The sequence below is a fragment of the Megascapheus bottae genome, chromosome 15 (assembly GCF_031878675.1).
Source record: "Megascapheus bottae isolate mThoBot1 chromosome 15, mThoBot2.hap1, whole genome shotgun sequence".
NCBI lineage: Eukaryota > Metazoa > Chordata > Mammalia > Rodentia > Geomyidae > Megascapheus > Megascapheus bottae.
In genome coordinates this window covers 36068821-36084916 of record NC_143523.1, presented here as the reverse complement: position 1 = coordinate 36084916, position 16096 = coordinate 36068821, and the positions used below count along the sequence as shown (strand labels likewise).

General features: G+C 38.8%; 1 protein-coding gene across 3 annotated transcripts in view; it reads right to left on the bottom strand.

Moving 5' to 3' along the window:
- Positions 1 to 2657: 2657 nt before the first annotated feature.
- The window catches only part of Bicc1 (BicC family RNA binding protein 1), a 229202-nt gene continuing 215763 nt past the window's right edge, over positions 2658 to 16096 (bottom strand). For 2 of the 3 annotated variants that reach the window (XM_090346365.1, XM_090346366.1), the window contains exons 18-21: positions 15417 to 15573; positions 12628 to 12788; positions 10353 to 10452; positions 2658 to 5346 (exon numbers count right to left, since the gene is read on the bottom strand). In XM_090346365.1, the coding sequence (XP_090202491.1) occupies positions 5216 to 5346; positions 10353 to 10452; positions 12628 to 12788; positions 15417 to 15573 (549 nt within the window). In that variant the 3' untranslated portion in view covers positions 2658 to 5215. Of the gene's footprint in view, positions 5347 to 8080; positions 8160 to 10352; positions 10453 to 12627; positions 12789 to 15416; positions 15574 to 16096 lie in introns of all 3 variants that reach the window. The other variant, XM_090346367.1, reaches the window with a different exon arrangement.

The following is a 16096-nucleotide window of genomic DNA, read 5'->3' as shown; positions in this document are numbered from 1 at the left end:
ACACAAGCTCATTTACATGCAGAGAGGCAATCACAGTACTGAATTGTGGCGATGGGAGGAAGAATAAAAGTGATAGAAACCAAGCAACCAGGGGGCTAGTGGCCTTAAATGATCATGACATCTGGAATTAATGAGAAATTATAGTAATGTGTCAATTGGGCATATCTGACTATGAGTGCTAAGTCTTTCCACCCACATGGAGAACCCAGTTGCCCATATACTAGTGGAGTAGAGATTTAAATGGACTGAAGTACAAAATAGCAAAGTATGATATAGATTTCTAGATAGAGTGTGAGGCCCCTGCTCTACAAGGACAGCATTCTGATTTTCATCTTGTACAGGTGCCTAAGACTAAAGTTTGATTTTTTCCAAACATTATGGGAAATGTAATGCTCTCCCCACCCACATTTTTGTGAGTGGTACTGAGATTTAAACTTGAGACCTTACATTTGTCCTCTAACACTTTATCCACACCCCTAACCCATTGTGTTTTAAGGTTTTTAATCTTAAGATAGGATGCCACATTTTTCTACTTTTACCTTTACCCAAACTAAGCTCAGATTGTGATGCTTCTAACAATGACATTATGCTGCCTGCAGAGATGGTCTTACAAGTGTGAACCATCACTTCCACTTCATTTGCTGGGGTGGCACCTGCAGAACTTTTTGCCTGGAGTGGTTTAAAAACCACAGTCCTTATCACAACATGTTCAGGCTACTACAGGCCAGAGGAAAAGCAGAACAGGTCAATCAAACGTATAATACTGAGATTAAATATTTGAGCCACAGTGCTTGGGCAGGCCTGAGTAACCCCCTTCTGATGTAGAAGGCAGCTGAAGCAGGGAAGATCACTGATGGGAAACCACAATAAAAGGAAAGCTAGTTAGTCAGAATGGTAGCTGCTCTTAATCTTCCTGTTGCTATGTATCCTGTACTCGGCAGAAAGTTCTACACCAGCATCATGTATACTTTCAACCATTCACAAAATGATACGGTTTCTTGGGAGGCTCTGAGGTAAAGGGAATGTGCCCAAGGTTTAAGACATCTAACTTAGACATCAAACTTAGAGTCTAGTCTCTTTATCTTTCCACCAGCTTTCCTAACGTGATCCCCAAAAGCTTTCTGAAGTAGGGCAAGGCAGCTAATTTTTCCAGAGCAGGATGGTAGGAGAATCATGGTCTCTAGTGGTGGCTACAATGACATAATACAACCTACTCTTAGGTTGTATGACTTTAACACCTGTGGAAGTGTGTAATAGGTCTTTGCATCAAGGGGTTCCATTTACACATTATCAAGGTGGCTTTCAGGCAGTCCACATATGGAATGAACATGCCAGATCATTGTGTGCTTGGAGCATCCATAGTGGCAGCCAACTCATGTGAGGTAAACTTGGCTTTCTAAAACCTCAATGTGGCCTAGAGTCACACCTAAGAAGTAATGTATGGCTGTACCTACCATTGTCATCACAGAAGATAACCTGTCACATAGAAGGGGAGGTGGGAGAAGGTCACAGCCCTCTGGCTACTCCTTCTGAGAATGTGATTAAGTCTGAAGCTTAGAGGGACCTTAGTAGGGAAAGGAACATTTTGCATTGTGGGCGTGTTTCAGACGATGGGTACTTTTAATGGTTTAATGTGCTTTCTAGACCACTTTGCAAAGATACTTCCCTTCAAGTATATGCCTTTGCATAGAAACCTTTGGAAAGATGGAGATGTCCTGACCTCCCCAGCTCTCCACACCACATTTAGAACAGCAGCTGAGGTCAGGGATTTGCTCTTTGATCAGTATTCTACCTAGAACAGAGCATGGCATCCATATATAGAATATAGGCAATAAGTCATGTAATTTCATGTATTTTCATATATGTATCTATGATGGTATATGATAGAGGAATGAATAGTCCACTGGCTCACAGATAGGAAAGAATCTTGTATAATTTTTTGGTCATACTAGGGTCTGAACTGCAATCTGACACTTGTTAGGCAAGCATTTTCTTACCAAGCCACACCTTTAGTTTTTTTTTGTGTGTGTGTGCCAGTTACATTTGAGATAGGTTCTTGCTTCCTGTCTGGGCCCAAATCTGCTTTTGTTAGGCTTCTGGTTGTTGCGAGGGTAGCAGCCATGAGCCAGTGTGCATGTTTCAGTTGACAAGGGGTCTTGTGAACCTGTACCTCAGGTTGGCCTGATTTCAGTCTTTCAAGTACCTATGATGACATGTGTGAGCTCAGGTGGTTCTACAATTTTAAAAATCAATGGCATGGATATTTCAAGTAAAGGTATTCCTGGGAACACAATGGGAGGAAGGCTAGGGTTTCATTAAGCTTTGGGCAATGCAGTACAAATTCTATTTTAGGAAGCAGTGCATTCTGAATCTCCGTGCAGGCATTGTAAACATTCTGTGTGCATGGCAATCAGTCTCTGAACGATGTCAAGGGTCAGTATGGAATGGCTTTGCTGATAAATGAGGTGTCAAAGTACTCACCCACTTGACTCTTCATAAAAGAACAAGAATAAAACCTGTTTTATATTGTTACTCATCTCAAATGTACCTATGGGTGGCTAGAGAAAGAATGATTGATTACTGGTCTTGGAATCACTGGCTCAACTGAAGTACCTTGGCTTGGGCTGAAATGAGTTCTATCAATGCAAAAACAAGAGGAGAGAGAATACATATTTAATTCCACTGTAGAAACATCTTTCAATTCTGCTGAAAATATCCAAAGGGGGAAACGTTTCTTAGAAAACAGAGACAAGCATAGATTTTTATGTGTAAAGATTTTTTAAAAAGACATTTCATCTGTCAAAATCAATACAAAGGGGTTATATAAATTTATTTCTCATATAACAACTGATTAGAAAAAATTCCCATTCTCAATGTTAATTTCATTTCTCATTTAAAAAAAAGCGACTAAAAGGACAAAAACCCACACAAAATACAATCTGTATCTGTCCTCTATTTACAGATAACCAATCATTATTAAGGCACAGATTAAAAGCTAACATTTATTCAAATAATCCGACTATTATTTTGTGCATCATATAATACCAACAACTCTGTATTCTGTAGTGTCATATTCCCTTCATTGCTTCAAGAGAAAGTGAGAAAAAAATAATTTCCAGTGTTTTAATTTTCTTTTCACCATCCTATTTAATCTAGTTTAAGTGGACAATTTTCTCTTTGGCATAATATCAAAGCACTGTTCACAAAACCTCTACCAAGTTAATACTGCATGTCAATTCCATCTTCCTCCCACTGCAAGTATGCAGTAAAGAGCTGGGTAAAAGGTAAAAGTTGTGATTTTTTGTTCATGGAAAGTCTCACTAAAGAAGTGCAGAATCTGGAGAATTGGATTTTGGAGCAGAAAACTGGCCTGGAACTGTTGTGTTATATGTTGTGCCTGTTGCATGACTACAATGGAGAAAGGGGAGGAGGGAAGACGATGTGGACACATGCACTCTTGTGTGCAGGACCAGTGGACAATACTTGCCAAGGGAGTTATTTGCCTTTCTGCCTTAAAAGAGATAGGCCTTAATTTAGTGCCACATATGGTCTGTCACTCTTATAGCAAGTTGACTGTGTATGCCTTTGAGGTAATTTCTAAAGCAGAAACATTTGCTGTGGACAAAATATCACTTGTTTGTAACTGAATGGCAAGGGTTACCCATGGAAAAACATCAACCAAGGGGTTCTTATCCCATGTTTGTGCAAGTCCTCATCTCAGTGCCTTCTACTGAGAGTGAGAGAGTGGCTTATGTCCACACATAAAGTCTTGAATACTGATCATAAATAACTCATTACGGGTACCTGACAATGTTTACTATGGGGAAACTTTTCCAAAAAAATGAATATACTTGTATATAATATTGCTTTGAAGAGAGGCACTTTAGTGAGTTTCTTCATGGACTGAAAATCATAAATGGTATCTGAAAAGACTTAGGAAACAATGTTGCATGATTTCTTGGACTTTCACAGTATAATATTGTAACAATAAATCCAGCCACTTAAAAAACATTCCCCCCTTAGAATTCCACCATCTTTATAAACTGCCACCCTGGGGTTTACTTAAAGCCTTTTCATCAACCAATACAAATTGATTTAAAGCAATGGACACAGTTTTAGAAAAGCCCTGTGACCAAGTAGGTAAAGTTTAAGGATTACAATTTTTTTCTTCATAATGGCAACAGTGCTGTCTTGTCAGATGATTATTTGTCTTTTTAAATAAAGTTACAATCTAGGGCTCCAGTTATTATTGAATGCCGTCCATTCTTTACCATAAATCTCTAAATATCAACCTCATCAATTATGTGCTGTATGTTTACAATATCTAAAAATAGAAGTTTGATATAAATAAATGTCCTGTAGTGGCAGTATAATAAAAAAGAACCCTTTGCCTTGAGACAAACATTAAAATCATTTTAGCAATATAGGCAGCAGCTAAATATAGATACTGCAAAGGGTTAATATTGCAAAGTCCATTTAGTTGGTTGGCACCTGTTCCTGGGAATGAGGCACATTGCTAAGGTTTTCTAGGATGCTGACAAAAATGAGCAGAATTGGTCTGTAACCAGGTGGACTCACATTTCCCAAAGCCCAGAATGCTCTGCACAGCAACGGATATCCAGTACCATTTCAAAGAACAATTTGACACAGTCAGAAAAACGTGACTAAACCTGATCTGTACCAATATATCAGGTGACATAAAAATAACCGAGAGAATGAGAAAGACAGACAATTTCCACAGGACAAGAAGTCAGAACACGTAAAGTGCTGAAAGACATCAATAATTTTAAAGCAGTACCAGAAAATTCCATTTGATTATTATTCTTTTTAAATTCCCCAATACCAAAACAACACAAGCTGAAAAAAAATAATAACTTGTAAGTTTTCTGGCATCCAAGGTGTCAAAATCCTTCATTTTAAGTAAAAAAAAATCAGTGCATACATTATATAGGTAAATAAAAAGAAATAAAGCCCTATTCTCATATTGCAAAATCCTGTCCAACTGCTGTTTTAGACGTTATCCATATTTGGTGTTTGTACAGCAATCTGAGCACATCCTCTCTCTTGCCTTCCTTTCTGATGTAAAGTACAGGTGTGAATAACATGCCTTGGTCCTCATCCCAGACACTCAGGATGCTGAAGACAGTGTGCAGCAAAGGCTGTTCACAGATCATCTGGGTCCAAGGTGTAGTCTGTCTGTGCCTAGAAGGTTCTGCTACCAGCGGCCACTGACACTCGCAATGTCTGAGTGATGTTGCCGGGGTAGTCTCCCGCTGGCTCCACCTTCCAGAAAAGAGGTACGGGAATTTGGTGGTTCAAAAAGCTTTCTTCTGTTTTTATTGAGCTCTAGAAAGAGGAAGAGAAAAAAGAAAGAATTGTTAGCAGCTCAACGGAGAAGTTGTACACGCCACAGGACGTGGCATCAGAGTGCAGAACGGGGTGAGATACAGTATGTTCTGAGGGCAAAAGTCGGGTCTGCTGGCAAAAAGAAACCTTTCAGTTATCATGTGGAAATAATTAGAAGTCTGATGTTAGATGTAGCAAAATGACAACCTAGAAAGCCAAGAGCAGCAGTCATTTTTAGTCTGGTGTCTATGCTATTTGAAGGACGTCATTGTTAGAATCGTCTAGTCACACTAAGTAGTTGACTTACCCCCAAGAAACCTTTTTGAGATAGTGGGAGCGGGGACAGTAGGGCTGGTGAAAGGCATATGAGAAGATGTGTTACCACTGCCACAAGATTATTACACTTACTGAACTTGCCCAGGTCAAACATAGCAACCACTCAGTCACTAAAGTCAGAGGTGATAAGACAACCCCGCTCCCCCAGCCGAGGACACACATAGCGGACAGGTACCCTGAAGGATGCAGCCACAAGTGGCTGTGTCCACTTGTGAGGCTTATGTTCCTTAGTCAATCAGTTTGAAAAATCTACTTGGTATAATTCACAACGGCTTACAAAAATCAGAACTCAGAAATGACCAATAATTGAGTCCCAATTTTCAGGAAAACTAGAGTGTGCTATTTTAAGGAAACCAAGATTCTATTCAGAGCATCCATGTTCACTGCATAATGCCATTTGGGAAGCTGAAGTCCAGAGGACTGCAGTTTGAAGCTGCTAGGGGAAAAAATGTCCTGGAGACCCCATCTCCAATTTGCCAGCAAAGTATCAAACTGGATGTCAAGCTCAAGTAATAGACTACTGATCCCTGAGTGAAAAAGCCAAACAAAAGTGCAGGGCCCTACATTCAAGCTCTGGTACCAGAACCAAAATAACAATAATCAAAACCTGTCTAGTTTTCCTATGGGGAACAATCAAAAGTATTAAACCTAATTTAACTGATAAAGACTATCATATAACCATGCACACACCCAAATCACTCATGTTACTAATTTATAATGAACTCCAGTAAATCTGACTCTGGAAATTAGCATTTCTGGTCATCTGAAGAGCTGTCCATCTGAAGATTTAGTCCATTTCAAGCAGATAGAGGGAACATACATGTCACTTGCTTAAAGTGGTCTCTTTTGAGAGGGGTGGGGAGCAGGTGATTCCTGGAGCTCAGTTGTTTACCCATATACACAAGGCCCTTTAACATTCTGAAACTACACAGACTTGGGCTGTAGCAGGTTGGGTGGTTAAGAACCACAATATGAGTCTGAAAAGAAATTGGCTTATGTAACAATAACCTCACTTTTAGGATAACAATAAAAAGTTTAAAAAGAAAAAAGAACCACTATATGGCCAGACATATTCTTTATTCCTGGAAAATGACCTGACACCTGATCACTTCCCCAGTGCTTCCCAAAATGCACAAGCCTGCATGTGAGGGCTGAAGCAACAAAAGGGAGATAACTCACTTTGTTAACATAGTTCTTAGGAGACAAGAAAGATGACAGTGATTTATTGGAGGCTGTTTGTTGACAAACACTCTGGAATTGTTGTGTTCTTTATTTTATTTTTGCCAGTTCTGGGCCTTGAAGTCAGGGCCTGGGCACTGTCCTTGAGCACTTTTGCTCAAGGCTAGCGCTCTATCACTTGAGCCACAGTGCCATTTCTGGCTTTTTCCTCAGTACTGAGGAATGGTACCAAGGGCTTCATGTATGCTAGGCAAGCACTCTATTACTAGGCCACACTCTCGGCCCTGGAATTATTGTGTTCTATTCAGAACTTCCCTAAGGGATAAATAATACCATTTTCCTCATTTTCTGTTTTACAGATAATAAAGCTGATTGTCATCGTAGCGATGGAGATGACATTCCATCTGCCCAATGTAGAGGTCACAACTCTGAGCCACAGCAAAGCACACGGTATGGTTTAGACTCCAAAAGCCAGGAGTCTAAGCCAGAGAAAGTGGGAATTCCAGGTATATCCAATACTACTATTATTTCATATTTTGTATACCAAATTGGTTTTTAAAATATAACACAGCTTAAACTTCCTATATTAACAAAATGACATGTGCAGGCTTGTGTAGTACAGGCTGGTAACTACTGTTTCAAGTTCCTGAACAGAGGCTAAGTGATATGTCAGTAACATGAGACAAGTGTACCTCATTTAAAACAAAATAAAATAAGCCTCTACTTCCAAATCCAGAGATAAAGACAGAATGGAGACTTAATATTAAGTGAATCCTGTTGGGTAAGTGCACACCAGGGATGGGCTTAAAATATTCAAATAAAGAAACTATCCTTGTTCTCCATCTTCTCAAGGGGATAAGCCTACGACTCAGAGATGTTCTCTGTTATAGTGGAGGGAAAGTAAGACGAGAAGAACATAAAAGTGCAATTTAATCATGTGAAAATAATTGGGCCACATCTTTTAGGTCTTTGAAAGAGCCAATAAGCATGAGGTACTCTGCCATTTTCTAGATGTTCCATTTCTATGAGTACACACATTTTTTTCTAAATGTGAGACACCAGAATAAATCTCCAGAGAAGATAACAAAGATCAAGCCCTACTGAAAACACTTGAGGGTTTTTGGGTTTGATTTTTAGATTAAAAGGCAAAAGCAAACTCCTTCCTTTCTTTTATTTTTTTCTTTGATAAGCCTAAGGCATAATTTGGGAAAATACCAACCTTTTTCTTTGAAATTCCAAGGTTCACACAATCCTGGCAGCTCTCAGGATCTTGTTGCGGATCTGAACAGAGTCACAAACTAAAAGAATAGGTCGGGAAATGTTAGATCTACCTGAGGCTGTAGCAGGAAGCCTGTCATAGGATGCTAACTTTCCTGCTTTCACTAAGTCTCTAAACCGACTGCTAAACTATTCTGAGAGAATTCTGTGAATTTTTAAAACTCACAAATTAAAAAAAAAGAACCTATCCACTGTATCTTTAATCCATTTCTCCATCTCTAATACTAAAATACATGCCTTCTGGCCCAAGATAAAATCCAAAATGAAATCACGGACTAAAAGAACTCTGATTATAAAAAAGAATAGACACAAATTTGAAAGGATTTTTTGAACAACCTCTATCTAACCATAAACCATGTAACCACAGGTTCTATTGTGAGTGAGTTAGGGCTTCCTCTCTATCCTCCATAGTTCTGGGAATAGAATGTTCTAGAACTATAAAAGTAAACCTTTGTTTCTTTGTTTCAGACACAATGACTGTAGAGAGCTTTTAGAAGCTTTTGACAAAATTCTTCTCAATTAAAAAAAACATATTACAAATGCAATCAACAAAATTAGTGGGAAACCATTCTTAAAATTAGCAAATACTTCATGCCGTGCACGGCAATCGCATGGTATCTTTATCAACACCTACACTATCCTTTAAAAGCAGGAGGCCCTGTGAACTACACCAAGAGAGGCAATCTACAGAAGTAGTATATAACCTCAAAAGACGAAGACTGCAAAAAGAAAGAGCTTAGTTTCCATTATCCCTTCCATTCCATGAATCCCTCATGAAACACCATGGCATAAACATGCTGGCCTTTTGTACATGTGGTAAATAAGAGAGTTGCCCAAGTGGTATGTGACTTACATTTGCAAATGAATAAAAAGTGTATAGTAAGTGTATAGTTAATTTCCATCTAAGAATAGATCTTTGAGTCTTAGGTTAAACCGAAAACCTTACCATAAATGATTCTTTTTTGAAAGGACAAGGTGCTATTATATTAAAGGGTTATCTGTTTTCATTCAATTTGATGATAAATTACACGAAAGGAAAGGTCTTAGAAATGAAAGGTGACCTTACACACTTATCTAATTTATCTTTACATTTAACAAACCAAACTCAAAATAGATTTGGAAACTCACTCAATGGCTTGGCCGAGGCAAAGATCAGGACTCCTCTATTTGAATCCAGTATTCTTTTCACTACATCATCATGATCTCAGGACCAAACAGAAATTGTGCCTCTACCTGATAGAGCAGGTGGAGGTGGGCTTCTAAACCTGATGTGTTCAGAAGGAACATGGAGGAACCTAAGGAAGCTTACTGATGGGACTTACATGCCTGTTTCAGAGCTGTTCTACCTGTGTCTGCTTCAGACAGATTTCTTAGGAAGAGGTGAGTAAAGGACTGGAATCGGCTCCTCAGTAAAATAGGAAATGACTCCAGCTGTGAATTTTCTTTGCTAATCTGATTAGTGGATGCTATCTGGCATGGAACAATTGGATGCAACGGCTAGCTTCATAGAGGCCTGTCCTGCAAACCCATTGCTCACAACACACTACTCTTGGCTTCTACCCTTAGTGCCCATCTTTTTGAGCATACGTATTTTTATATTTCAGAACCTTACTGGAAAGTCTTAGAAATGAATCTTATCTCCCCACCATGTTTTGGCATCCTTGTTGTGCTTTCAAGTGAGTGGAGTCTACCGCTCTAATACTTGGGATATGCAATGCATATACCAAGAACATACCTAGGAAGACAGCATTGATGACTAGCATTAGGAGAATATCCTCCTGGAACCTCACATTCTATTAAAACATTAGAAAAGAAATCCAGGTTCGAGGTTTTGTTATGAATGGTCTTGTGTGGTTTGTTTGTTTGGTCTCAGTGAATGGTCTCAGTTGATGTGCAAGGACGCCGGCATAGGACATCCAATCAAGAATTATTTATCATGAACACAATGTTATGATTAACACAAATGCAGAAGGAAAATTAAACTGCTTCCCCTCTCGGGTTCTGTCCAGTGCAGTTCTGGCTAGATCTTTCAATAGGCTTTAAGGAACACCATTGACACGTCATCTTTCAGGTAATGCCTTGATGAAGGAGTAGGGCATTTCTCAGGCCCTTCAGAAACCACGAGCAGCTGTGGGGCAGAACCAGTCCCATTGGCTGAGACCATGGCAGAAGTTTTTCAGATTTTAGAATAGGAGTTGAACATTTTTATTCACCTGAGATTGCAAGCAGCATTTTTCTCCTGGCACCAAAAGTAGTGATTCCTAGCTCCTTCAAATCTTGATCTGTGAGAGTAAGGAACGTCTGAAGATCAATCTGTGGAGAGAAACACATGTGTAGCCTTATATATTTTCTTCAGTATTATAATATCGATGCACATTACATCCCTTTTTTGATAATGATCTGCCTACTTGCAAAACCTAATGGCATTGACATAAACCTGCAGGACAAGAATTAAGAAATAAAAATGATGAAATGAAAGTGTGATGATTACATTCTTAGTCTAAACCAGTGACTTATGCTTGCAAACAGCATAAAAATGGAGGTCTGAAAATCCTGTCAACTATAGCAAAAAGAAAAAAAGAAAGATGATACCATTTTTAATTAAATGAGAAAAAAGGCATTTCTAACCAGGAAAAAGAAAAATAATAGCTTTAGATTCTGGAATGGTTAAACACATCTTTGTAAGAAGAAAAGAATATGAATGCTGTCTTATTTTGTTTTGCATGCAGTTAATACCATTGCTGTAATACTTCCCATCTACAGTTTAACTCAACTCAAAAGATTATCTCTGAAAATGGCAGAAATAAAAGTACTGGGAAACAGTATGTAACTATTCCTTGGCATCAGAAATACAGGATGGCAGGAAAGAACCAAAGCACCCAACTCTTCCTTTTAAGACAGTAAGGAAGACAATAAAAGCAACCGAATTCAAATTATGAGAAAGTTGTTTCAAACTCTGCTAGTTCTACTTGTTGGCACTTAGGACAGTCCTAAGCCCTTAGGTCCTGAACCTTGCAGGGTTTTGTGAGCCTTAACTATGACTATGGCTGTAAATAACAGGGTTTTATCATTGGGATCTATTGTTAGAAATAACACTAAATGATATAGCATCAGTGAATGTTGCTAATGAATCTTCAGCATGCCTACCGCAATATTGTGAGGTGATTTAATAAGGAATTCTTGTTAAACATATCTGAATACAATATCAAATTTCAACCTGCCATAAACAAATTCAAATATGTCTTTCATTAAAGGTTTTGATTTTTTTTGAAGTCACATTCAGATTCTTACAAAAATCTTAAGGCAATCAGTTATCGTAATTCTAAAGCTGTTTTTAGAAATTCTATTCAATGAAATACTAGTTATTTAAACTTCCCTTCCAAATCCAGAAAATAAATGTTCTGAGTTTAAAAGGCCATAGGTGTCACTGTTGTGTCTGCTCAGCTCTGCTTTTACACCTCAAAAGCAGCTACGGATATTCTATAAACAAATGGGTACCAGGTCCTAGTAAAGCTCTCCAGACAAAAATCTGGCCACAGTCCGTAGGTCGTGGTTTGCTGACCCATGGTTAATACAATCTGAGGCAGACCCTCTGTGGTTATCGATGTCCAAGTGTTCTCAGGTAAGAAGCATCTATGATAAATCTACTTCAATTCTTCAAATAGGAAATATAGATAGCACCAAACCCAGAAATCTCCAGGTAACATTCTCGCCATGTCAGCTGAACTACTTCTGCTCTTGTGTTCTCCGTTAACTGCCTTCAACGAGAATAAGATTCCACAGATGATCAGTGCTTTAATAAGATCACAAAGAAAAGGTGATTCTGTGTAAGTGTTCATTTAACTGAAACGTTTCTAACTTGGAACAAAGAAAATAAATTCAATTTTATAAAATCCCATATGCATAGGCCCCCTTTTTCAGCATAATCAGTAAAAATGGTCAGTAATTAATCAAGCATGAGTGACACACCTATGCAGAATAGGGCATGGCTGATCAGTAAGACTAAAATTCAATCTAGTGGTTGTGAAGAGGCCATCACAGGTCTGTTTTAGTTCTGTCAAAACCAAGCTAGCAAATTAATGAATGTATGAACACCTAAAAAGCATATTCTGTGAGAATTTACTGCAGTAATATGAGTAGTTGACAGTGTTGCTATTTACTCCTAAGTGCCACAGGCAAAGGTAACAGATTCAAGAATGTAGGGAGCTGTGACTCAACGTACCAGTTAAGCCTTTTTGCTAAACTGGTGATGGGTGGATATGGCACATTTTTGCAAACATAATTTTCTACATTTTTGCTTTCCTGTGTTTACTAACTTCACCAAATAACTGAGAAATGAGATGAAATTTTTTTTTCTTAGCAAAAATAAGCTAAGAGACTTGAAGAAATGCTCAGAAAGAGCACGGTCATAGGTCAATGAGCGATTTCCTTCTACAGGTCATCTCATACAGAATGAGACCGAAATATCCAAAAACCAGAACAACCAACCTCTTGTTGCTGGAAGACATCTGTGTATTTGCCCAGGCCCAGTTTGCTGAAAAGCTCAGGGAGGTCAGAGCCCTTGAAAGAGCTGTTCAGGTTACAGCCATTACTTCCTGTCAGTGAGGAAATGCAGTCCATGTAATTGCTACTGCTGAGATAGTGCTCCGCTGAAAGGCAAAGCAGAGACAGGCTAGCAGTGTAAAGGCCCAGAGAGAACATGGTTTAATTAAAAGTTTTAATCACCCAAATATTTCAGATTTCATTGTTCAGCTGAACAGAGCAGTACAGCAATCCTTTACTGAAATATTGGCTTTTCATTAAAGAAATGCTGGTTATTGCTTTCAGGGAGGCTCCTGCCATTTAAAAGTTACACTGGGGAGGTAGAAATTCAGCAAGAGTGCCTCTGTAGTTAATAATCATTCATCATATTCTCCCTTAACGTTCAGAAGTACTCGCTGTTCGTAGCTGATTTGATGTGAATTAAATAAGAATTGGAAGGGGGATCCCTAGGATACAATAAAAGTATGGAAATTTATTACAAGTCCAGGGCTCCTTTTGGATGGCAAGATGGCTCTTTGTAGCCATCCTTGTACTTTTCCTTCAGTCAAAGGAATTGCAAGATAATTGCAACATACAAATCTCATTCCCTGGGAAAGCATAACCAAACAAGTTCACCAAAAGGAGTGCTTCTAAAATTAGGAGTAATATATGAAGTGATAAGAAGGATTCTGGATTTAATTTATAACAAATTAATCTGCCTGTTGGGAGAAATTCTAACAGAAATGTAGAGGTCTGCCTTGGCTCTACAAATGTTTTAGTGGGCAACAGTTTCAACAGACTGGTTCACAGACCAAGGGATGATGACCAACAAACTACGCCAAGTGTCTCACCAAACACATAAACACATTGCATTAGAAGTCTAGCAGAGCTGTATGGCCCACCATTCCCATGTCTCCTATTCAACACTGGCTCTCAACTCCATGAGGAGTTTGAACTCTTAAACCAAGGATGCCATTTGAGAAGGAATTCCTAGAGAAGAAGAAAGGGGAAGATACTCACCTTCGCTATGATCCATCTGATCTATTCTAGGGCCTGATGCATCCATCAGCTAAATCTTGTTTACACTGTTTTGGGTGCCATTAATCACTTTCACCTTCCAACTGACAAGTCCTTTACAAATATCAAATGGAAGGAATTTCTGATAGTTTCTTTTTTTCTCTTAAAAACAGATGTCTTACATTTTTCAGGGAGAGTGGGAAGAAAAAAGGGCTCAGAACAAATCCAAAATATCCCTCAGATATCTCTCATCTCTTTTGCTGGCCCCTGGTTATCTCATATTGTTACAGTATTTTACTTTGTTATCTGATATATTGGATATATGCGTATTTGGTTATTTGAAATTGGATAGGAAAGGGGGGAAAACAAGATGAGGGTGGGGGTGGGGGAGGGAAATGGAGACCAAGACATGAGAAAGGGTATCAATGTATGTGAAGTAATGCACCTTCCATCTGGCGAATGTAACGTAACCCTTCTATTAATTACAATAAAAAATATATGGAAGAAAAAAATACCCAAAGACACACTACCATTTAAAGGTAAAGTAGAAGTCCCCTCAAAATCATCTAAAAAGACAGGTCAAAGATTTGTCACTATCAAACAAAACAGAATGAGAAAAGCACTGAAGCACAACCACAGCTTGAGAATGTGAAGTGACTGGCAGTCTGATCATGTAATTTACTCTCCAAATAATAAACTTATTTGGGGGGTTACCTATGGAAAAGCTATTCAAAACTACATATGAACAAATGTTATAAACAAGGATGCCCAGGGAAAATGGGAGGGAGGGAGAGAGGGAGGGAGGGAAGAAGGGAGGGAGGGAGGGAGAGAGATCTTGACAAAAGTGTTGTCTAGGTAAGTATAAGGTTCTGAGTTCAGACTCCAGTATTACCATGAAAAATGATATAAAGCCTTGCTGTTCAATACAGGAGCCACTGACTACATGAAGCTACTGAGCATCTAATAATGTTAGTGATAACTGAAATGCTGTATCAGGATACAAGACAAAAACCTCATTAATTAAAAGAAAAATTTGAGGTCTAATGGGATGAATTAAATATAATAGTAAAAATTTAAAAAACACATTCCTGCTGAGTCTCAGCGATATTTGCCTATACTTTAAAGTGTCAAGTTAAAAGATCAAATTCTGCTCTTCACTTTTAGTGTCCCCCCATTGCCTTACCTCATTTGTCTGAGATGTGAATCTGATACTATTTTTCTTCACTACTTTCTTATGTTCCTCTTTTCCTTATCACCTGATGTCTGTGTATGCTGCCCATTCAGTCTATATATGTATATGTGTGTGTGTGTGTGTGTGTGTGTGTGTGTGTGTGTGTGTGTGTGTGTGTGTGTACTCCTCTGCTAGGGGTCCCATAATACTAGGCGCTTGGACAATAAAGTATACCCTCAATACCTGGCACATAGGCACTCAATAAATTGAGCATTAAATAAATATGGCTCCAAATTTAGAGCACCCAAATCCTACTGCGAAAGACAGATATGTAAATGAATAATTACAGTTCAGGCAACAATGCTAGAGTAGGCACTTGTACAAAAATGCAGTAAGAAGAGGTAACTCCATGGCTGGCTTCCCTGGAGAAACAGGGAAAGAACATGCCATGCACTTGAAGTCTCAAGATGAGAGTTAATTCTTACCAAATAAACCAAACCAATCCAAACCAAATAAACACATCCTCTACTGATCATGCAAACAAGTAGGAACAAAAGTCAAAGCTCACTTGATTTGTTTTGTTTGCGCTTGGGGCTACCAATAGAAGCTGCAAATTCACTATGACTCCCAGGTCCTATTCCATTCCGGTCTCGCCAGTTGTCAGATTCGCTTCCGCTTCCCAGGTGCTCACGACTGTTGGACCTTGAGAGGGATATTGATGAGCCCTGTAAACAGCAAAGACAGATAGGAAATACTAAATAAAGTAGGAGGAGAAATGAATTGAAATGACACTACTGCTATTTACTTGCCTTGCTAAACCTTGCCCCTGAGTCTCAGCTTTGTTCTTCCAGCAGCTGAGGATACACAGAAGTGTAGGCAAAGTCCTTTCTCATCATTATGAGAAGCTTTGCTTAAGAAAAACCAATGGAGCTCTGATACTCCCCAGTGCAAAGAATCCTTCCACTAACGTTGGGGAAAGTGGTGGCTGGAACTCGTCCACTTTCTGGAATCACAAAGCAAATCTTCCACCTGGCACAGCCAGGATTCTTTTTGTTTCACACAGGGACAGGAAGAATTAAGCTTCCAGTCTTGACTACCATAGATGAGACATCCACCATTTCCTTTGTGTTACCCAACCCCAAACAAGTACAACACCCCTTCAAACCAATGACAGATACCAAGAAAAGTTCTCCAAAATTGAAATAAAAGCAATCATTTGTGAGAATTGCCGCTATTTATTTGATCCTT